The sequence below is a fragment of the Rhinatrema bivittatum genome, chromosome 9 (assembly GCF_901001135.1).
Source record: "Rhinatrema bivittatum chromosome 9, aRhiBiv1.1, whole genome shotgun sequence".
NCBI lineage: Eukaryota > Metazoa > Chordata > Amphibia > Gymnophiona > Rhinatrematidae > Rhinatrema > Rhinatrema bivittatum.
In genome coordinates, this window is record NC_042623.1 from 120,564,567 (window position 1) to 120,588,644 (window position 24,078).

Here is a 24,078-nt window from a genome sequence, read left to right on the forward strand (position 1 = left end):
TCCCCCTTCCCCGGTGGCGAAGGGACAGGCTCAGACCCCTTTCACTCTATCCTTACAGGCCCCAACTCCTTTGCTCTCCATTAGCTCTCCCGTTCTCCTCTACACTCAAATCCTTCCACTCTAAACTCTAAGTGGAGAGCTGGGGGGGTAGAGAATCTCTCTCTTATCAGCCCCTACATAGGCTTCCTCTCTCTCTCTTGCACATTCACTCTTCCTTTGTCCCTCACGCACGCACGCCCAATCCCTCTCACACACATACACAATCCCTCATGTAGTCTCCCTCTCTCTCTGGCACTCACACTCACCTTCAGCGCACATTACCACACTTCTCTCTCACACAGTTAAAACGGGCGAGAGTTTTGTCCTCTCTCCACCTAAGTCTTTGCTCTGCTTTCGCAAGAGCTTGAAAAGTTCCCACGCCTGTTGTGTCTGGGAGAGTGACGAAAACACTCCGCTCTCCCCCCGCGCCCCCCCCCCCCCCCCAGTGAAGGGCAGGAGGCAGCGGCGGCAGGAGCTGCAACAGATTTGGGACACGTTGCCTGGCTTTGCTCTTTCTGGGAGACATGTGCCTTTAAGAAATCCAATCGGGGGCTTGAGAAGGAGGAGGGAGCAGGGCTCTGGCTTTCACTTTTGTCGCTGTGCTTTGCTTGGAGTGGGGGTGGCGTGATGCCCATGTAAACTCTTCCCCTGGTGACTGAGACCTACGGGCGGGTTGCCAGGACTGCTCCCCCCCCTCCCCCCACGCAGTTGCGGGATATTTACTTGGCTTCTCCTTACCTGCGGGACTCGGGGCGGGGAAGGAGGGCGAGCTGTTCTCTATTCAGCTCTTTGCGCTTTGGCTGCTGCAGGCTGTAGCTGCTTGTGATCTCTTCACAGCCGCTCTCTACTGCATTTGCTCTGCTTCGGCCGTCCCAAGTCCCTCGCTCCTTCCCCGGTGGCGGACGAACTGGCTTTGCGACTCTTCTGCCCTTTCCTCCTCCTGTGCGTAACGGTCCAGCAGTCCCTACTCCCTCCCACCTTCCCCAGTGGCGGAGGAACAGGCTGAGCCGTTTCTCGGAGTGGCAGCTAATCTGCCCTTTCCTCCTCCCCTCTGTGACACCCAGCACTTAGCGCAGAGCTCTATGGTCCGCACATGCGCGGTAGAGCTGCTCTCTACTGCGCATTTTCGGGCCGTCAGTCAGAGCCCATTTATATTGTAGATATGTGTGTGTATGTATATATATATATATATATATATATATATAAACATATAGAAACATAGAAATGACGGCAGAAGAAGACCAAACGGCCCATCCAGTCTGCCCAGCAAGTTTCGCACTTTTTTTTTTCTCATACTTATCTGTTACTCTTGGCTCTTAGTAACCTTTTGGTTCTATTTGCCTTCTACCCCCACCATTAATGTAGAGAAGAAGGAACGTTTAAACTCAGAGCCTTATCCCACTCAGCCATATATGTGTGTATATGTATGTTTAAACGTTTTTATTAATTTTAACAGCAGTAAGTATTATAACCTTGAGGAAGGCAGGTTTCTGAGCCCTCCGCAGAACTCAACGCTCAACAGAAACAAACATCAGGGTATTCCCTTCCCCCCCACAGATATATATATGTGTGTATGTGTGTGTGTGTGTGTATGTGTATGTGTGTGTGTATATATGTGTGTATGTGTGTGTGTGTATATGTGTGTGTGTGTGTATATGTATGTGCATATGTGTGTGTGTGTGTATGTATGTATATATGTATTAAGCACTAAGGAATCAACTGTATGGTTCATACAGATTTATTTTGAACTCTACCGAAAATAAAGGTTGTATAAAATCTGTCCCAAATTTTACAATGACACTTTTCAATATGGAAACTGTTGGCGGTGAGCAGGAAAGAAGATCAGGACCTAAAAATGTACAGGTATCAATCTAAAGCTGCAGTAGTTAAGGCCATATAACTATATTCCACAGCTTCATGATAAAGATCCCAGATAGGGAAGCAGACACTGGTGAGAAAGTTGTACTGGAGACAGCTTCATTGTGTGGAACAATTAAGTCCCTAAAGATTAAAGATTCCTTTGCTAGGACATGATAAATCTTTGACACGACACGGGGTAAAATTGAAAAGATATATTTATAGTAGATGGTGGAAAAAGAGCAATAATTTCAAATATGCATAAATACCAAATCTGATTACCACGCTGAGACTAACAGTTTGTAAACAGTATATTCTTCTATTAGTGGAGATATCTGGACATGTTTTAAGATCATATAGCGCTGACATAGGGAATTAGTGAGTTATATATTACAATTTTCTTATGATAAGTTAATGTAACATTAACTTCTATTGAATGTTACTTCTAATGACAAATGAAGAGGATAACTGTATTGCTGTGGGAAAATGTATTTAGGGGGATGGCACCTGCACACATTTGATTGTAGCTCGAGCTCTCTTTTGGAGAGCAGATTTCAATGGAAGGGAAGGGTTATGGGATAAAGGGGAGGGAGAAGGGGGCGGGAAGGATAAGGTTCAAAAAGGAAGGGAAATGGTAGTTCTCCTGGATAAAAGCTATCCAGGTATGTTTATAATGTCAGCGATATGTTATGGTGGTGGGAGTTTCTGAGAGGTGGGGTACATGACTGGGGAGCCTTTTACCTTATTATGACAAGTCTTTAATGTAAATCAGTTAATGTATTTTTATGGGTGATAATAGTTGTTTCCTGAAATGTTGATGGGTCGGGCTCCCCCATAAAGAGGAAAAAAATTCCTGCAGGCTTTGCACAGTACAAAGCAATGATAGCATATATTCAGGAAACCCATCTATTGTATATAGTGAATAAAAAAACATTAAAAAAAAAGTGGATAAGCCAATATCATTATTCCTAGGCTAAAGGGAAAAAGTACAGTGTAGCAAAACTGTTAATTTTCTAAAGTTAAATGAGATAACAGATCCTGAGGGTAGGTTTATAACTCTCCCTGGAAAAATTAATGGAAAGAAAATAGCTTTTTGCAATCTTTGTTTCTGTGTAAATGAGTATAATCATGCATTTCACATGTATAGTGTGACAGTTAATGGTTAATGTAAAAGAAACTTTTATAATGGCTGGAGATTTCAAATATGGACATGATCCCATGCTAGATAAATCTACAGGCAACCAAAAATCTGGAGAAGGAAAGGTTAAAGGCACTGCATACATTTGCAAAATGTTATAGTTATCAGATTTAATGGCGGATCTTAAACCCAGCTGCTAAGGATTTTACACATGTATCCCAGGCTCATATGTTCCTTTCAAGAATTGATTATATCTTAGTATCTCAAGCCTTATTCCCACAAGTTGTCACAGCTAAAATTGGACCATCTATCATATCAGACAACTCTATAATATAGTTAGATGTACAAATATTGACAGATGAGAAAAGAGAAGAAATATGGAGATTCCCTAGCCAATTGGCTGGAGAAGTGGATTTTCAAGCTAACCTGGAAAAAAATGGGCAGAGTTCAAATCTAATAATGATCAACATAAAGATTCTCCTACATTATTCTGGGAAACCAGAAAAGTTATTTTAAACGGAGAAATTATCTCATATTTATTAAGGAAAAATAAGATTGAATAAAACTATTCTACAGCTAGAAGAGAAATTAAAAATCAACAAAAATTAGTAAAACAGACAAGTACAGTGAATATGGAAGATTATAAAACAATGCCAGAGAGTTTGAATACCTATTTACATCAAAGAGCACAGAGAGTGCTGCGATATTCAGACCACAATTTTTTTGTTTTGGTAACAAAGCAGGAAAGTTATTAGCCAATGCAGTTAAAATATGGCGAGGGAAAACTTTTATTGAGAAATCTCAGAATAAGTAAGTTAAAGTGATGGTTAAGAGTAAGTACATGTGTGAAGTCCTGAAAGATTTTTACACATTTTTCTATTTCAAAGATAGAAAGGGGGGTAAGGTAGAAGAAGACTTCTTTATGGCATTAAAATTACCTCAGCTGTCCTGTGAGCAGTTAATTTATTTAAATCAATACACGAACAGGAGATTTTTCAGGTAATTTGATGGGTTTAATCTTAATTATTATAAGATGCTAAGCTCTAAACTGGCTGAATCGATGAGCAAGTTTTTTGCTGATACTTTTCAAAAAGGATCCTTTCCCTTTGGATTTTAATAGAGCCCACATTACGGTTTTAGCCAAGCCAGGTAAAGACCCAGTGATCCCATCTTCATATCGGCCGATATCCTTGTTGAACTGTGACTTAAAAATCTTTTCCAAGGTAATAGCAGATAGATTAAGTATGGTTATACCATCTATTATTTCAGAAAACCAAGTACTGTAGGTTTTGTAAAAGGAATATGTCATAACATTGACCATGGTGCTAACAGTGTGTAAATATAATAACATTCCAGTGTTAGCTATTGGTTTTGATTCGGGAAAAGCCTTCAATAGGATTTCCTGATTCGGGAAAAGCCTTCAATAGGATTTCCTGGCCATATATGTTTTCAGTTCTACAAAGGTTTGAGTTTGAAGACGACATTTTAAAATTCATCTCTCTAATTTACAAATCCTCAATCTCCAACATATTGGCTAATGGACACAAATCTTTAGATATTCCCATTGGAGGGGGGAATAGACAAGGATGTCCACTGTTGCCAATATTATTATAGATTATCCATAGACCCATTAATAAGGAAAATATTTGAAGCTGAAACTATATATGCTTAAAAATTAGGGAGCAAAATTTCAAAATATGGGCCTTTTCTGATGACGTACCATTATATTTAAAAATCCTAGAGAATCACTAGCAAACGTTATACAGCTACAAAATAGCTTTGGGGATTTCTCAGGACTAAAGATTAAGCATGATAAATCCAAAGCATTAGGTATTTTGGGCAGCTTGACAACTAAAGGCCAGATTTTAAAAGCTCGGCGAGTGTGAAAACCAGGAGATGCGCACATGCCTAGGGGATTTCCAAACACCCATGGCCCACGCGCATATCTCCCAGTAAGCACAGAAGAATGGGTTTGGGAAGAAGGGCAGGGCGTGGGTGGGCCGGGACAGCACCATTAGGCACTGTCCTGCCGAAGCGCGCACTGGCAGCCGACTGGCCCGTGCAACCTGCTATTGCTCCGGAGAGCAGGTCATTTATAAAACAAACAAAGAAAAAAGGTTAGTTAGCGGGGTTTTAGGAGTCAAGGTTAGTAGGGGAAAAGGGAGGCAGGTTAGATAGGCGGTTTAGGACGTTCCCTCCCAGTCCTCACCTTTACTGGAGAGGACTGGGAGGGAATGGGAAATACGGCCTATTGCATCTCCATGTGCAGGTTGTAAATTCTCTCCCACAATTCGGCGGGTTTAAAAGTTACCATCTAACTGGAGGGGAGCCATTCTCCTTGAGGTGGGTAGTAAAAGATCTAAAATATCTTGGCATCTGTGCCAGCATATTGTAAATAAATATTACAAGAAAGTGTTGTTGTAAAATTGTTCAGATATTTGAAATGCTGCTAAAAGTGCATTTTTGTAGTTGTTCATAAAGAGCATCCTAGAAACTCATTCACGATCTTAAGAGAAGGAATATGCTGCTCTAGACCCACTGCCTTCTAATCCCTTTCTACTAGGCCACCTGTACTTAAGAATCAACAGTTAATGACAGGAAAATAAAAAGAAGGGATGGGTGCCTGTGAAGGATACATATGATTCCCAAAATTCATAAAATGTATCCTTTGTAAATAATACTTTTTAAAAAGCACAGCAAACTGCCGAGCATGTATAACATTTGAAAACTAATACCACTTTTGCTTCCATGCTGTGGTTTGCACTACTGTTATTAAGAGATGATTGTTTTATGATTTTAGAGTCTATAAAAGGCTTTACAAGTGCACACCCTTGTCTTATATTCTCCCAGCTGTAAAAGTAACTTTGATTTGTCTGCCTGTATGTAAAGCTCCTATGTATGAATTTTGTTTCCTAGACTTTGAGGCTACCTTTGAGTTTAAAGTATGCCTGCCCCTCAGAAAGCACATGGAAGCTTGCAGTATCTTCACTTCTAAAGGTTTTATCAATTGGACTACCTGTTGCAAGGCAGCACGCTTCTTCTGGAAGGTTTGACAGTATGTGGCCAGAATTAGCCAATACATTTGAAGATTTTTTATTCACCAAAAGGTAACAGTGAAATAAATCAGGGAAATGTTGATTAATGTTGATTAGCCTAGTTCCAATGCTTATATTCTCACTTTTTAGCTAAATATGTACACACAAAAACAAGATTATATAAACAATCTTAAAATGTTTTAACCAGGAACTAGTTGAGTTAAATGAGGTAGTGAGCCAATCCTTTTTGGCTTCTTGCCCCTAGTTTGTACAAACATAAGACCATAAGTATATTTTGTGAACTTCCTCTGCTCAGAAGTTGTAACTAGGTTTCAAAGTATCCAAAATCCAAAATATGTATTCAGGATAGTGAACCATTAATCCTTAGGTTGCTAGTTTTATTCTGCTTCTGGTCACTGGTGACTGAAAGTCTTATGATCTCCCAGCCTAATTTCTTCAATTTCAACTGTTTCTTGATTAAGTTAATTGTTTCTTGTCCATGTTGTGATTCTTCTTTAAAATATAAAGATGAAAAAATGTTTGTGTATATTTTTTCCGTGGTCCCAAATGTGTGATGTCATGCAGTAGCTAGAAGGCTTTTCTGCTTATGCATGGTAGAACCTGCATTATTGTGAGCAACAAGGACCCTTCAGTTTGTCTTTTCCCATAAAACAATTTGGACATGGCCCTGTGTCCAGAAGCTATTTTTCACTATTCAATCATGAGGTTGTCTCAGTTTGAGTTCCTTCAATTTATTTTCTTTTCAGGTACCCTAGGCTTGCCAAAAGAGGTGTGGGCTCTTTTTTTCTCTTTTTACCTTTAACAATGGCAGACTCCATTTTCCCCACAATGGCTGACAAGAAAGCCACAAAGTTCAGATGGTTCCTTGCTTGCAATATGAAAATGGCCATCACTGACTACCATACTGAATGTCTGCCATAATGCCACAGTGAGTCTTAGGAATCATTCAATTTCTGAAAGAGAAGTATCTCCTCCGATTTCTAAAGGAAGTGTACATCATTCCAGTAGTTGATACAGTATGTCTCCTCTCCCAATTAGTCTGACCATGAGTCAGGACATCACTCAAAAATAATCCAATAGGCACAATCACATGATACAACAATTAAGCAAAAGGCATTTGTTAACAATTTTTAACTTTTCATTCATTTTTGGGACCAATGATTATTTATGACTCTACAAGCGGTGAAAATTCTAGAAAATTAAAGGCATCCGCTGAGTGTTATAATGGTCCTTGCTTACAATAAGTAACGTGCTATATGTTTCTTTCAATGATACCAGCTATATACTGAAAAAGCCCTGTTGATCTGAAAACAATTTAAACTGACTGCCCTGCCAAATCTGCTCAAATAAACACACACCCTTGGTATACCAAGGAAGTTTTTCATTTGTGAGGGAATATGGATGTTCTGAGGGTACGTACTAGGTTGGAAACATTACTCGCACGAAAAGGGATGATTCCCAAATTAATTTCAAAATTGTATTGTTTTCTCAAAGAAGAAATGCAAAATATCGATACTGCAGAGTCTCTGATACAGAAGTGGAATAACAATTTAGATTTACAGTTAGATGAGGATAATTGGCAAGACTTATGGTGATCTACCATGAAAATGTCCATCTGTAATAAACAGAGAATTAATGTATAAACTTCTGCATAGAACATATCAATACCCTTTATATTTCTCTAAATTTAATATTATTCCATTATGTTGGAGAGGATATGGGATGCAGGGTTCCTGCGTTCATATGTGGTGGGAGTGTGTGGTAATGCAGACATTTTGAGGCAAGGTTGGTAGAATATCTGAGAAAATTAATGGTGTGTCCTTAAATTTGTTTGCTCCATTGTCTATGTTGGGAAGATAGGATTCTCTGAATCTGGATAAAAAGCAAATACAATTACTGTCACATTTGTTGCATGCACCTGGATCACTATAGAATATTATTGGAAAGGAGTGCCACTTTTGAGCCATTGGAAAGGGGTGGTAGCTGAGATTGCTACATTAGAAAAAATTACTTTTGGGCTTAAAAATTACTTAACTGGTTATGGTAAGATTTGGGAGAAATATTGGAAATGGCAAAGTATGAATATATAATTTATAAGCTATGATTGTTTGTATACAGTTTTGTGCTTTGAGCTTTTGAGGTAACATCTATTGTGCGTGGCCAGTCAGTCCCACAACTGGCCACACTTATCTCCAGCCCCAAGCCATGTAGGGGGCCCACAGGCACCGCGGCAGGCCTCCTGAACGAGGCCACGGCAAGCTACTAGGTGCGCGCATGCTCAGCTTTGCTCGATTTAAAGGGTCCGCGGTGGGAATTCCTGCCTGGACCTTCCACAGACACTTCAGCAATAGGTCAACTCCTCGGAGTAGTGGTTTGCCACAGTATTCCTGGTTCCTGATACTGATCTTGTTGCTGTGCCTCGTCTTTATTATCCTTGTTCCACTGTGTGTCTTCTGAGTTCCTGTGTCTGTTCCTGGTCCTTCCTCGGTATGATCTTCTCCTGAGTTCCTGTCTTTGTGATCTCATCTGTTTTCAGCATTCTGCCTGTCCTGTTTTGCCTCACATCATTCTCTTGGATTGAACTTTCTGGCTTGACTTCGGTTTGGATTTTGGCTCTATCTTCGGCTGGATTCCTGGCTTGACTTTGGATTGTTCCTCGATGCTGCTTGACCTCCGCCTACCCAATGATCACAGTCTGCTCATCGTGTTTCGCTTGAACTCTGTTTGCCCAGACCTCAATACTGCACCAACTTTTCTGTTTGCTGCCTGCTCCAACTGCTGCTTGAACTGACTCTGATTCACTCCTGCTGGCCTGCAACACCACCCGCAACAGATTCACCTCTCTTCAGAGGCCCGCGCTTAAGTCCAGCCAGCCCCAGCATCCGAGGGCTTAACCTAAGGGGGAACAAGGGCAGGTATGGGTGAAGTTCCTGTTGGGCCTTTGCTCCAGCAGCTCCTCCTGCTGATAGTGGGGGCCTGCAGGGCTTCTCCCTGTGGGCTGCATCAACCCCCACCTCGGTCCAAGGATCCACTTCCACAACATCTATCATTGTATGATGCTTCTTTATATATTTTTTACTTCCGTTTTTACGCTTTTTGTATGTGCTATTTGTATATGGTAATTTGTGTCTTTAAATAAAAAGTTTAAAATAAAAGGTATAGATAAGTTCCTGGAAGTAAAGTCAGTAAACCATTATTAAGGTGGACTTCAATATTGTGTATAATTCTGGCCACCACATCTCAAAAAAGATATAGCAGAATTAGAAAAGGTATGGAGAAGGGCAACCAAAATGATAAAGGGAATAGAATGAGAGTCCCCTATAAGGAAAAGTTAAAGAAATTAGGACTCTTCAGTTTGAAGAAGGAGACGGCTAAGGGGAGATATGATAAGTGTTCTATAAAATAATGAGTCAAGTGGAACAAGTAAACAATCAATTATTTACTCTTTCAAAAAATACAAAAACTAGGGAACATGCAATGAAGTTACTAGCAGGCCGAAACAGTAAAGCGCGGCCGTGGTTACCCTGTATTTAACCCGCTTTGTACGCACATTTTGGACGCGTATGTCTAACCCGCGATTCAGTATCCGGTTTTACGCGTCCTTACCACTTACTGAAATCGTGTATCCCTTTCCGCCCGCCGCATGTATATGATACGTTAATGATCATAAGAACATAAGAAAATGCCATACTGGGTCAGACCAAGGGTCCATCAAGCCCAGCATCCTGTTTCCAACAGTGGCCAATCCAGGCCATAAGAACCTGGCAAGTACCCAAAAACTAAGTCTATTCCATGTAACCATTGCTAATGGCAATGGCTATTCTCTAAGTGAACTTAATAGCAGGTAATGGACTTCTCCTCCAAGAACTTATCCAATCCTTTTTTAAACACAGCTATATTAACTGCACTAACCACATCCTCCGGCAACAAATTCCAGAGTCTAATTGTGCGTTGAGTAAAAAAGAACTTTCTCCGATTAGTTTTAAATGTGCCCCATGCTAACTTCATGGAGTGCCCCCTAGTCTTTCTACTATCCGAAAGAGTAAATAACCGATTCACAAGTACCCGTTCTAGACCTCTCATGATTTTAAACACCTCTATCATATCCCCCCTCAGTCGTCTCTTCTCCAAGCTGAAAAGTCCTAACCTCTTTAGTCTTTCCTCATAGGAGAGTTGTTCCATTCCCCTTATCATTTTGGTAGCCCTTCTCTGTACCTTCTCCATCGCAATTATATCTTTTTTGAGATGCGGCGACCAGAATTGTACACAGTATTCAAGGTGCGGTCTCACCATGGAGCGATACAGAGGCATTATGACATTTTCCGTTTTATTCACCATTCCCTTTCTAATAATTCCCAACATTCTGTTTGATTTTTTGACTGCCGCAGCACACTGTACCGACGATTTCAATGTGTTATCCACTATGACACCTAGATCTCTTTCTTGGGTTGTAGCACCTAATATGGAACCCAACATTGTGTAATTATAGCATGGGTTATTTTTCCCTATATGCATCACCTTGCACTTATCCACATTAAATTTCATCTGCCATTTGGATGCCCAATTTTCCAGTCTCACAAGGTCTTCCTGCAATTTATCACAATCTGCTTGTGATTTAACTACTCGGAACAATTTTGTCATCTGCAAATTTGATTATCTCACTCGATCAGATTAGCTATTCCCTCCGATACAGTAACGTGCGCCCAGATTATCGCCTTTTTAACCAGCTATTTTGCCGCATCTTTAACCTGCAAATTTACCGCCTACCCTGACCCTGGCGTTAGTGTGGTGAACTTAGCCGCCCAGTCCCAAACTAACCCAATCCACAGAAAAAAATTCTTGTCGCACAAGGGGGAAAAAAGTAACCCAACCTGGCACCATAGCGCTTAACCTCAGAGTACTTCGGTTCCATAGGGAAGAAAGGACACAGTTTCCGGGGGCTCCTCTGGCCTTCTCGCGGGTCTGGGCTCCTTGTCACTGCTGACTTGAGGTGGGCACGAGCTCCTGTATCAGGCCCTATCCCTACACACCCTACGCCGTAACATCGGATGTCCAGCCGGGCGCTCAGGTCACGGCGTGCGTTCATGCACCTTCCCGCTGCCTTGAGCGCCCAACTTGGACGTCCAGGTGGGCACTCAAGGCAGCGGGAAGGTGCATGAACGCATGCCGCGACCTGAGCACCCGGCTGGACGTCCGAGGTCACGGCGTGCATTCATGCATCTTCCCGCTGCCTTGAGCGCCCAACTTGGACGTCCAGGCGGGCGCTCAAGGCAGCGGGAAGATGCATGAACGCACGCCGCGCCCTGACCGGCTACGACAGCGGCAGCAAGCCCAGCAGCAACCGGTACAGCGGCATCGGCATGGGCTTCGACCAGCAGCACGTCAGCCCTCGCTCCAACTACTTGGACTCACGCTACAGGGCCCCGGGCGACCCTGAGGCTGACAACGCTGGCCCACCGCAGGCCAGTCCATGCTCCAGCCTGTGCGGTCAGTCCCTGGAACTGGAGAAGGAGCTGGTGCTGCACATGAAGAAAGAGTATTTTGGTGAGTAACTAGTCTGTGGTACTTGCTTCAAGCTACGACCTCGGACGTCTGGCTTGGACGTCCAGCCAGGCGCTCAAGGAGGCGGGTCTGTAGGAGAACCATCCACTTTCCTGGTGGAATGACATTTCAAATGACATTTGAAATGATAGGTACCAGCGCACCCAGGATACTGTATAGGCGCTGTATACCGCTCTATACAGTAAAATGGATTGCGCACGCCTCCCGCTTCATGGACGCGCTTTGGAGGCCGCTTGCATTTGCATCTCATTTGAATACTGTATCGAGCGGTGTGTGAACCATATTGTGCGCGCGGCAAATGAGGGTGCGCCCAGCACTGCCGCACTCTTTCTTACGCGTCCTTACTGTATCGGCCTGTAGGTGATACATTTAAAACTAATAAGAGAAAATATTTTTCACTCCATGTATAAATATGCTCTGGAATTCATTGCCAGTGTATGTGCTGAAAGCTATTAGTGTGACTACTTTTAAAAAAGGTTTGGATACGTTTCTGAAGGTAAAGTCCATAAACCATTATTAAGCTGGAATTGCAGAAATCCACTTCTTATCCCTTTTATAAGAAGCATGGAATCTGTTGACCTTTTGGGATCCTGCCAGGTACTTGTGACCTGGATTGGCCATTGTTGGAAACAGGATACTGGGCTTGATGGATCTTTGATCAGCACAGTATGGCAAGTCTTATGTCCTTTTAGTAGGTGGGCATAAGATTCTGACTCCCCCTGCCCCTCAAATAGAAAATCATCTAGGTAATGAATGATGTTATCCAGGCCCACCCTCTGCACTGTGACCCAGTGGAGAAAGGAACTGAGCAACTTGAAATAAAAACTTGAAACAAAACACCCCATTGGCATGCACTTATCGAAGTAGTACTGGCTGCAAAACTCGAAGCTCACAAAGAGAAGCTGAACGGGTGAACAAGCAGGAGTGTGAATGTGGACTCAATATCAGCTTTTGCCATCAGCACATTCTTCCGCATTCCCACAGTAAATCTATTATGCCTTCAATTGATGCATATTGAACCACGCACTCCTCTGATGGCAGGCGGTCATTCACTGATGCTCCCTGGGGGTACGACAAATTCTGAATGAGCCTAAATTTTCTTGGCTCCTTTTTTGTTACAACTACCAACAAAACATGATTTCACTGAATGGAAGATTATGAAAAGTGCCTGCCATTCTGCCTAATGCTAGCGCCATGTCTAATTTCTGCTGAACAGTATTCACATGCAGAACAACATAGGGTGCATTGTTTGAGCTGTTGCTGTTAATAGGCTCCTGGAAGGAAATTATGAACCCTTCCTGGAAACCATAAAATAATTGTATCTTACCTCTCAGCATCTGGGGTAATAGTTCAAATAGGTAGATATTGTGCACAAATTGTTAGAGGATGGAGCTCTTTGGAAGATAGGGGACTCATTTCGATTTAGTGTACTCCCTGTTGTGGTTCTCTTTGTGCACTTGTTCCCTGGGTACGGAGCAAAACAGATGTAACTTGTATTTGAATTTGCAGTCCTGAAAGCTGCAAGAAGATTTGTTCTATTGCCAGCACATGTTGGCCACTTGATCTGGCCTGGCTGCCTATACTGCCGAATGACTTTTTCTTTATGAGGGTCATGTACGCGCCCCAGTGTTACTTGGCTTGTTAGTCATCTGCTTGAGCCATAGCCCCATATCTGAGCACCCCATGACATAAAATGCTCATTGTAGTTCGGCCATGCCCATCCCACATACTCTTTGCATGCTTCGAGAATGGTATCAGTGTATCTCATCATGGGGCCATATTACAAGGGGCCATCCTAGCCAATGACACTTACCTTTGCAGAAAAGCCTTCATCCATTTAATGTTCCTAGTGACCCTGTTATTCATGCCAGGTACTTCATCCCCCTTTTTATCTGCTTTCCTTCTCCTTCTCTCCATAATTCCAAATATGTCTGTCTAAGTTCACTTTCTAATCTATTTATAGAGGGCCTTAGGGACATTATCCAACAATTGTGATAGGGTCTTCCGCACTGGGGGTCCTCTAGGTTCCTCAGTCGCCTTGGCTTAAAGGTCTGTCTGGACTAGTATCTGAGAAGCTCTCAAAGTCAGATGAGCTGTCCAAAATCGAACCCGACCTGGTTTTCCACTTCCCCTTTTCTCCTCTTTTTGCCTGTGTAGGTACTGCTTCCCTAGTGGAATTTACATTACCGTCTGTGTCCCCCAACTACTCATCCCTAAAGGTCCATTGCCTTGGTTGATCATGCTGTTCTTTGGAGCGCTGGTGGATAGTCTAACTGGTGATTCAGTTTTTGACCCATCGTGTGGCATGGATGTTTCCCTGTGGACTTGTGCCACAGCCTCGTATGCTGAGAAGATTGATTTTTGTCAGATGATTATCTGGCAAAAAAATGGAATCCTTTGCAGTGGCATCCGTGGTCTGTCCGAACAATTGAACTGTGCTCTGAACAGCGCAGCCTTGTGACTGCATTGCAGGAGCAGGCCATTGACCCCAAAGGTGCATACAGCATAGGTATGGCCAGGGATAACTGGGGTATATTGTAGGGCCCCATTGTGACACCACTGTAGCCATTGCATGGGAAACATTATCACAGTGTGCATGGGCAGCCAGGTCCCAGCTGCAGATCGGGTGCTATACCCATTCCCAAGGTGTGCCAGAAGCCCATCCTGCCCTAGGCACGCATTGCATGCCATGGAAAGACATGTTAGTTTGATGATTCGCCCAGGGCCTGGTCTCAGACAGCCATCCATTCGGGAACAGGACACCCTGGTTGGTCTGTGGAGAATCCCAGCCGCCAAAGCTCCTTGATATGGGTACATATTCTGTATTACTCAGATGGGCTCTCTGGTCAATGCAATGGGTGGTGGACACTACGGCTTCTGTTGTGTGCTGAAACTGTCCAATAAGGCGGCATGGCCTGTACTCCCAGTAGGGGCTCATTGCTTGATTGTGGTGGACATTGAGCACTGTAGGACCTGCTAGTAATGAGCTCTTTCTTGGGGGCCTGAGATATCCTGGATGCAATGCCCACAGCACCACCAGTGCATTGCCCATCTCTTCCCCCCTCCCTCACTTTTCCCTCCCGGCTGTTGGGGTTGTGTGATACCTGGTGCCAGAATGCAAGTAATTTTACTTTACATTGTCTGCCATAATTTAAATGAAATGCGATACACATAGTAACCTTGCCTGCCACATGATCTGGTTGAACCTAATCACCACCAATTTGTCCATGCCAAGCTTTCCCACGGCTGCATGCTTCCTCTCCACTGCTTGCTCGTGCTTCTGAGTCCTGTTGCCCTCAATCCCGGAGCTCCTGATCTGTTGCTCTGCAATGGATGAAGCACTTCTACTGCTCCCGACTCTGAAGGCCTTGAAGCTGCTGTGGTGCCAATGTGAGCTGTCAATGTTGGGTCCATTTGCATCACAAGGACAGCCAGTGGCAATGGTCTGTGATCCAGGGAAGAGATGGCCCGTGCGCCAGATTCGACCAAGACTCATGTGGTAGGAAAAAAAAAGCACATTACACTGGATGCTACAGCAATGCTGCCCTTGCTGCAAATATGGCGTATGCCGCCAAGCTCATCGTAGTGCGGCCCCCCCTACCCCCCAAGCCCATTCTGACTTCTTCCACCAATGTGTGGAGGCTTAGGTCCCAAGTGAGGGGGAGAAGGCAGTAAGAAAGATTTTCAGTGTGCGTGAAGGTGGGCTTTGCCTATGTGAGAGTTCACACCTGGTCCTGTCCTGCCCCTTTGCACAGGTCAGCCCTGGCCATATCATCCCCTCCACAGTTCTACTTTCTGTCTGTCTACAAATTAAGCTCTGCTTATGTGTATGAAATTTGGAAAAGAAAGCTGAAAGAACAATGGATTGATTTATGTGAAAATTAGACACTGTTTTGAAAGAAACTTCCGATATGTACACAAAAACATACTGTTATTAATATGAGGGCCTGTAACAAGTTCCCTGGCGACCATACTTAACATGCTTAACATGCATACATCTGATGCTGATGTAAGCACAACAGTACCCTAACCCAGTAATGATTCATCTACAGCTTCAGAAACAATTCTGCTTGGCTTGGTTGTTTTTGTTTACCACCTAAGGCTTGCAGACCTATAGATTATTTGTATCTGTGAGCTTGCAAGTGAATTTTCAAAGGATAACTTTGCTAAAAATTCAGGGACCAACTTTGCATCTGCCTTCAAGCCATTTTCAACATGATATCCCCATTTGTTGACTGCTCACAGAGAAAGAAGGTAGTTTTCAGCTTCTGTTCTTACCCGGGTAAAATCATTTGAAATTTGTCCTTATATTAGGTGTCAGTACTAAGATGTAGGGCCATCTTTAGCAGGATGAGAGTGAGGGGGCAGGAGAAATCAGAGCGACCGCCCAGTACCCCTGCCCCCACCCCACCCAGGTTCTCTGCAACTGGCTGCAGGGTTCAGTCACAGCATGATCCTCCTTCCTTCCTAACTTCCCTCCCACCAACAAGAGGCATAAGAGAGCAGAACTTTTACCTACTGATGCCTTCTCTGCCACCTCCATGGGATGTGAAAAGCACCAATGAAGGAAGAAAGTTAAAAAAAAAAAAAAAAAAAAAGAGAGAGGCACTATTGGCTCTTTTCTTGGATTTAGTTAGGAAACTTTATTGTCATGACAAAATTTGTGCATATGTTGTCAAAGTAATGTATAAAGTGGTTAAATGGAGAAAAAAGAAGAAAAAATATATGTGTTAACTGCACTGTTTATTCACTGACCTGAAGATAAGAGAATAAATCTCGAAAGCTCAACACAGATGTATTAAGATAGTCCAATGAATCACCTGTAATTTGTTTATTGGCCCTTAATTCCTCATAACAAGTGGATTAACACGGCAACCAAGATTCTGTGCTCAGGGTTCAGAATGATTAATAGTAAGGGGCAATTACCAGATTATGGCACTGATCTGTATTATATCTGCATACAGGTCTGGTGCCCCAACTCTATTGGCCAATGCTTCCTATTATGTCCGGCCCTTCCCGTCATCTCCAAGCAGCAGCTTGCAGAGATCAGGATGGGAGGGGTGAGATTGGTGCAGATGGAACAAAAGCAGAGAAAAGCTGTCCTGCTCCCTAATCCAGCCCCTTCCCTGCCTTCATTTCCCAAGGGCTGATGCAGAGAGGAATAAAAGTTCCTGTACTAAATGCAGACAAGTACCAGCAGGAAAAAAAAGCCCTACTTATAATTATTTAAATTATTTTCACGTGCTGATCTTTATAACCACAGTAACTCATTCTTGTGTGATGGTGAAAATTAAGAGAATGTAATGATGTACATGTCTATTAATCTTGTAGTGCAATTTTGTTTGGCCTTGGATTGTATTTGACAGTATTTTATAATCCTTTTTACCCTTTCAATTTAATGTAGTTTCTACTTTGTCTAGAGCAAATCGATCCCTCGCATACAGGGGTTGCTGGCTTCTTAGATATTTATCTAAGAATTTTGAAATGGGAATGCAATTGCATATTTTTCTAATTCAGCTGGCAATGGTGGTCTAATAAAAATCCCAGTGGGATGCATATAGTATCTCCTTTGCCCCTCTGCACTTTTCCACTTTCTTGTTGCATTTTCTAGATTGAGCCATACAGAAAGAAAGGCACGACTAGACAGGAAGCTCAGAAAAGTCAAGAAGTTGGCACTTCTTATGAGAATCTTTTTCTGATTTTCATGAGATACAGACAGGATTCAATATAAGTGCTTTTATGTTCCTGAACCCCGAGATTGGCATGTGAAGAACCAGAAACTCTTGTATAGAGATTTGGTTTGTATTTGTCTTTTGTGCCTGTTGATTTGTTTTCCTGCCATTTCTATCATCCTGCTTTTGTGATTTAATGGATTTGTTTTCCTAGCAAGCAGCTTGGTTTTCCTTAATTATTTTTTGAAAAAGGCTATTCATTTACTAATTTAGGTCGGGTTTTTTTTTCTCGTTCTGCTTAGCTAGCTGGTATACACAAACATTGCATATACAATAATAATTAAAAACTATCTGTTCCCTGCTGTGTAAAGTTATACTTCCTAGAAGATTGTATTCTTATAGACTAAAAGTCTTCTGTTTTATGTTTCTTTTCAGCACACCTCCAGATAGTCTCTCAATTCAAGAGTTTCAAAGAAATGAAAATATTGATATTGAGGTGAGAAGACTATAGAATTTTGTCCTTTTTTTTTTTTTTTTTAACCGTATGAGCTGAATCAAATATAAAGGTGTAAAACAAGTCAGGAAATTCAGGATTACAGTTGCCAAGGCCATCACAGCAGTGTAAAAATGACAATACATTGGGGCTGTAAGTAATATAATCTTACTTTTAATCTGAATTGTTTAGATATCAGATAAAAATAATAGCCAAGCTTTAAGTAAAGGAAAATAGGAATTTTTATTATGGCAGTTTTAAGCTACACAATAGTTTTAAGTATGTTAAACATTGTTTTAATTTTTTTGGTTAGCATAATAAATTATTCTTGTTCAAATGCTTTGAAAACACCCTATGTCTGCTTAATCCCAGTTTGCACTTCACAAATATATTTGGAAGCTAAATACCCACCCAGCATAAGAGTATTAGCTAGCCAATCTTATATATGTCACGAACGCCAAAGATGTCTGGACAGCCTCAGTTTCTCAATCCTGGTCATCCATCTAGGGTCTCATCCCAGCACAAAGAGGCAGCTGGCTAACAATGACAGGTTGACACATTATCACATTCTGAGGGTAGCAATCCTGGAGCACTAACAGATGGCTCTGCAAATTGTAGGCAGGAGGCAGACACAAACATTAACTTGGCCTGCAAAGGCACATGCAAGGTGCAAAGATAATGCAGCAAGGGGCAATCAGGGTCTCGGTAAGCCTACAAACAGACTAAGGGAAAAAGCCCTGTTCTTTCTTTAGAGGGATAACCATTGTTAGTCTGGTGTAGAAAAAGTGACATGAGGCGGGTGACACCTTATAGTCTAACCAATTTATCAAGGCATGAGCTTTTGAGGACAGAGTCCTCTGACGAAGTGGCTCTGTCCTCGAAAGCTCATACCTCAATAAATTGGTTAGACTATAAGGTGCCATCCACCTCTTGTCATCCCTATTCTTCCTGCTCAGCTTTTTTAAAGTCCTTTTCTTAGCATATCTGTCCTTAATGCAAAGGATGCAGAAATAGATGTTTTGATTGGATATACCACAGTCCCGTGGGCATAGGATTGTTGAGTTCCAGAAGTTGTTTTTGTCCCAGCTGGCAAGTTCCCACAGATTTTGCATGGATGATGATATATGATGAAAGGCCCTTGATTAACCAAAATAGGTTTCTCAATGAAATACAAAGTTTGTCAAGGCCACAAACCTCAGCAAGTCTTTATCTGGTTGTACCAGCTAATTACAAAATAAAAAGGAATGTTCAATTTATCCAGCAATAATAGCAGATTTCTTCTCCATGCAGCTTGATATCCATTTTAGAACTGCAAGAGCCATCTTATATGGGTGTCTTCCATTTTATTTGGTTCATAGTTAGTCACAACTCCTCCTTAAGGTGATCAGCTAGTCTGTATATGGCCAGTGTACAGCGCACTGACATCATTTGTTAACATGCACATATATGGTGTTTCCTGTCTTTCTCATTTGCATGTCAATAAAATTGGTACAAATTTACTTTATATATGGATGGTATTGCAAAATCTTAACCACACTTTCCAAGGTGTATTTAAGTTGTGTGTATTAATGAATCTGCAAAGCAGTTTGCAGGCATTCTTTTTCATTATGCAAATAGGTAATGAACTGTTTTGCATAGTTTAGCATTTCATTACCACATTAGTATAGCTTTCATGTCAAACTATCACAAACTAATTGATGCATGTTAATAGCTATCAGGCTGATACAGTAAGGAGCAGTAGGAAGAGCTGCGTTAGTGCCGGGCGCACCCGCGGTTGTCGCACGCACAGTCCGGCTCACCTACCGCTTGATACCATATTGAAAAGTCATGCAAATGCAAGCTGCGTCCAAGAAGCATCCGTGAAGCGTTAGGCCCGCGCAACCCATTTTACTGTATAGAGCACTATACAGTATCCTGGGTGCGCTGGCCTAACGCTTCACGGACACGCTGGTATCTGTCATTTCAAATGTCATTTCAAATGACATTTGAAATGTCATTTGAAAGTGGACGGTTCTCCTACACTCGGGATTGCCAGTCCTCTCTCCCCTCCTCCTGAAGCAAGGCGCAGGGAGGGGGGGGGGGAGAGAGGACTGGTGAAACGACATGTAAAGTGTAAAGCAACGAAGCGACTTACTTTTCTTGCAGCCCTCCTCCGGAGACAGACCGCAGCTCCCCTACCTCCCGGGGGGCAACCGGCGGCGAAAGCGGCCCCGCCGGCGAAGATGGATGCCTGCACGGGCGAAAGCGGCCCCTGTGCGTGCAATTTGGCCACTCAAGACGTGACGTCACATGCCGTGACGTCACATGCCGTGACGTCACGCCTTGAGCGGCCCAATTGCACGCACAGGGGCCGCTTTCGCCCGTGCAGGCATCCATCTTCGCCGGCAGCTGCCTCCGGGAGGCAGGGGAGCCGCGGTCTGTCTCCGCCGATGTCCGTCTCCAGAGGAGGGCTGCAAGAAAAGTAAGTCGCTTCGTTGCTACTTTTTTTTTTTTTTTTCGCTTTTTCGATTTTTTCCACTTTCGTTGCTTCGGGAGGAGGGGAGAGAGGACTGGGGCTGCCCCGGAGACCAGCACCCTTGGACGCGGCCAGGGCAGGCGAGCGGGGGCTGGGGGAAAGTTTGCCGCCTACCCTTACCCCTGCCTCTAACGCAGGGGTAAGGGTAGGCGGTAAGTTAGCAGGTTAAACGTGCGGCAAAACTGCAGGTTAAAAAAGCGATAGTCGGGGCACGCGTTACTGTATGGGAGGGAATAGCTAATTCGATCGTTTACATCTAATATACATGCCGCGGGCGGAAGGGGTTACCCGGTGATTTAATGAGGCAGTAAGAATGGGTTAAAGGGGATAGTGTATCGCGGGTTGGACTAACGCGGCCGAAAAGTGAGTAGAAAGCGGGTTAGAAGCAGGGTAACCGCGGCCGCACTTTACTGTATTGATCTGTATGTTGTTATATGTGAACTTAGCTTGCATGCTCTAACAGCACTTTTAATGAACATTAACATTTGCAGCAGCATTAATGCTTAGTATTTAATATTTTATCTGACAAGCAGTGCCATGTAGCCATACACATGAGTCACATGACTCCATCTCGGGTTCATACAAAGATCATTCCCAGTTTTCCCCACACATGGCTAGATTCACAGCTGATTAGAGTTTTCTTTTTATGTTGTCAGAAGAGAACTATTCTGTGACTTTTTTTTGCCTTTTTACATGCTTGTCATTTGTTCTTTATGGTTGACATTTCTTCTAAATAGCAGTGCCACTCTCAGTCACTGTGGATTGCTGATTTTCTTCCCACAAACTCATATTTGATGTCAATAGCTTGGTCTGAAAGTGTATTTCTACTTAACATACAGTATCCTACCACAAAATATTTCTTCTTTTGATTTCTTATTGTCGATTAGCCTCACTATATCTGAGAAGCAAACCAGTGACTTCAAAAGGAGCCCAAAATACTCACAGGAAAAGTATGTCTTAGTTCATCATACTGAATTTTACATGTGTTTGGGTACAGGTCATAACATTTCTTCATGCAGCATCTATGATTAGATGTAGCAGAGAGGAGACCCAGGAAAAGAGGTGCCACACCTTCCTCGCTATAATGAATATGTCCAGCTCAAAGCTGGCCTTAAATCCCAGGATGATAGTCCAGAGAGCTGACCATGGTTGCACTGGTGAGCAGGCCTTGTCAAAGTGGTCTTCAGCTAGTTCAGAACCATGGATCAAGGACAGCTCATGAACCAGGATAAATCTTGCTCAATTCACCAAAGGAGCTAAAAAAAATTCAACTTATGAGCCATAGCTGTTAAGTTCTGAGCCTTGAGTAGAAATATTGGTGCTATTCATTGACATATAATCCTCAAGGTTTGAACATGATTGATGATCATGCTGCATAGCTGCCATGTTTGGAGAACTCCCCTGCATTCTGGCCTCATATTTTGAGGAAAAGCTATAAGAAGTCTCACAAGGGCCATCACTACCCAGTCGATGGATATGCATTACTTTATGATGCCTACTCAATCTTGGCTTTACTGATTTTTTTGAACAGAGTTACAAAAAATGATTTCAGTGGTTTTTCATATGCACCCAGTTGCATGTATCAGACCACTTCAGTACATATACATTGAGCAACTCATCTTTGGTGACATTGCCATAGGTACCAAGCTCATTGATGCTGGTTTGGTCATCCCCCACCATTGTTGAGGGTGGAGAAGGCCTCCTTTTCATGATTAGTTAAAACATTGACCAGAGCGACCTTAGTCCCAGGAAAGATTTCCATTTAGTCTGTGTCAACAGTATCCACTCTGTCTAGGCTGTCCCTTCCACACGCTTTTCAACTTTTGGAGGAGTTGGTCTTTAGTGCCTGAACCTTGTTCATCTGTCAAGAGGAGCTCTGAAGACATCTTTGCTCCAGATTTTTCCTTGAAGCCCTTTATGTAACATACAGAAACTTGTTCTTCCCTTGGAAGATTTTTCCTTTTCCTAACTTTATTAACAGCAGTAATGAATCAGTCATAACATGTGGGTTACAATGCCAACACAAACTCAGCTCTCAGAGCTGAATAAAAAATTTACTGAGTAGAAGAGGACCGGAAGGCTCATCTGCATACTGCTCCCAGCATCCCCCGGGAGAGGAGTCCAGAGGTCACCGCAGGCGATTTAGGGATTAAATCCCACAGCCCCAGCTTCCAGAGTCCCCGCACCCTTTGCAGTAGAGGAGGACCAGAATGCTCATCTGCATACTGCTCACAGCATTCCCCGGGAGAGGAGTCCAGAGGTCACCGCAAGCGATCCAGGGATTGAATTCCACAGCTCCAGCTTCCAGAGGCCCTGCACCCTTTGCAGTAGAAGAGGACCAGAAGCGTGCGCCTTTAGGTGCACGAATCTCAAACCCTTCAATTAACTGAGTGAAGAACAATTTAATGGTGGTTAAAGAGGATTGGGAAGTATATCTTTGGGAAATCTTTGGACTTATAAAAGTTTGGTGAAAGGTGAAATAGAGAGATATATTCTTTAGAGTTTGTGTGTGTCTGAGGTAATAAGCAAGCCAAAGATAGTTAATTCTAGTGTCTGTCTTTCCCACCCACTCAACCCTTGATTTTTAGGCAAGAGACATTTTCTCATTAAAAATCAATCAGGGTCTTATCTAAATCATACTATTGTACCAGCCCTTATTGAAAGTTTAATCATCATCCCCTTGTAGGACACTAGCTGATTAATTAGTAAGTTCACCTGTAAATTTAAAGTACTCTAATTCCCACTCCCCTAGTATCCTAAACTTAAATAGCAGATTAATTAGTAAATACTCCTGAAAATTTAAAGTACCCTAATTCCAACTCCCTTAGTATCCTAAACTTAACTAGGAACTCAATAAAACCAAGATGAAGACAGCAGTCCAGCAGCAAGAGGGGGGCTTTCCAATCTTTTGTATTGAGTGTCACATGTATGATTTTTTACCTGCCGGTGAGAGATTGTATGTGTGCACGCTGTGCAAATAGCTCCTGGCTCTCAGGAAACGAGTCCGATCTCTGGAGGCTGGAATAGCAGACTTGGAGGAGCTGAGGCAGACAGAGAGGTACATTGATGAGACGTTCAGGGATATAGTAGCCAAGTCCCAATTCCAGTCTGGCAGCCCCAGTGCTGCCTTGGAACAGAAAGGTCTCCCAGTAGGAGAATATCACCCTGGTGTAGCAGGAAGTGATCCTGTAGCAAGGACCTGCTCTCCAGTTGATGTATTGTCCTCTCGCACTGAGGACAAGTCTCCCAGGAGGGAATGGTTAGTCCGACCATCATAGTTGGTGATTCAATTATTAGAAATGTAGATAGCTGGGTGGCTGATGGACGTGAGGACCGCCTCGTAATTTGCCTGCCTGGTGCGAAGATGGCAGACCTCACACGTCACCTAGATAGGATTATAGACAGTGCTTGGGAGGAGCCGGCTGTTGTGGTACATGTGGGCACCAACGAAATAGGAAAATGTGGGAGAGAGGTTCTGGAAACCAAATTTAGGATTTTAGGTAGAAAGCTGAAATCCAGAACCTCCACGGTGGCATTCTCTGAAATGCCTCCTGTTCCTCATGCAGGTCCCCAGAGGCAGGCAGAGGTTCAATGCGTGGATGAGACGGTGCAGGGAAGAGGGATTCAGTTTTGTAAGGAACTGGGGAATCTTTTGGGGAAGGGGAGACTTTTCCGAAAGGATGGGCTCCACCTTAACCAGGGTGGAACCAAGCTGCTGGCACTAACTTTTAAAAAGGAAATAGAAC

General features: G+C 43.0%; 1 protein-coding gene across 3 annotated transcripts in view; it reads left to right on the top strand.

Moving 5' to 3' along the window:
* The window catches only part of MON2 (MON2 homolog, regulator of endosome-to-Golgi trafficking), a 409,599-nt gene that overhangs the window by 336,875 nt on the left and 48,646 nt on the right, over nucleotides 1-24,078 (top strand). For all 3 annotated transcript variants that reach the window (XM_029615039.1, XM_029615038.1, XM_029615037.1), the window contains 2 exons: nucleotides 5,951-6,141; nucleotides 17,760-17,820. In XM_029615039.1, the coding sequence (XP_029470899.1) occupies nucleotides 5,951-6,141; nucleotides 17,760-17,820 (252 nt within the window). The remainder of the gene's footprint in view (nucleotides 1-5,950; nucleotides 6,142-17,759; nucleotides 17,821-24,078) is intronic.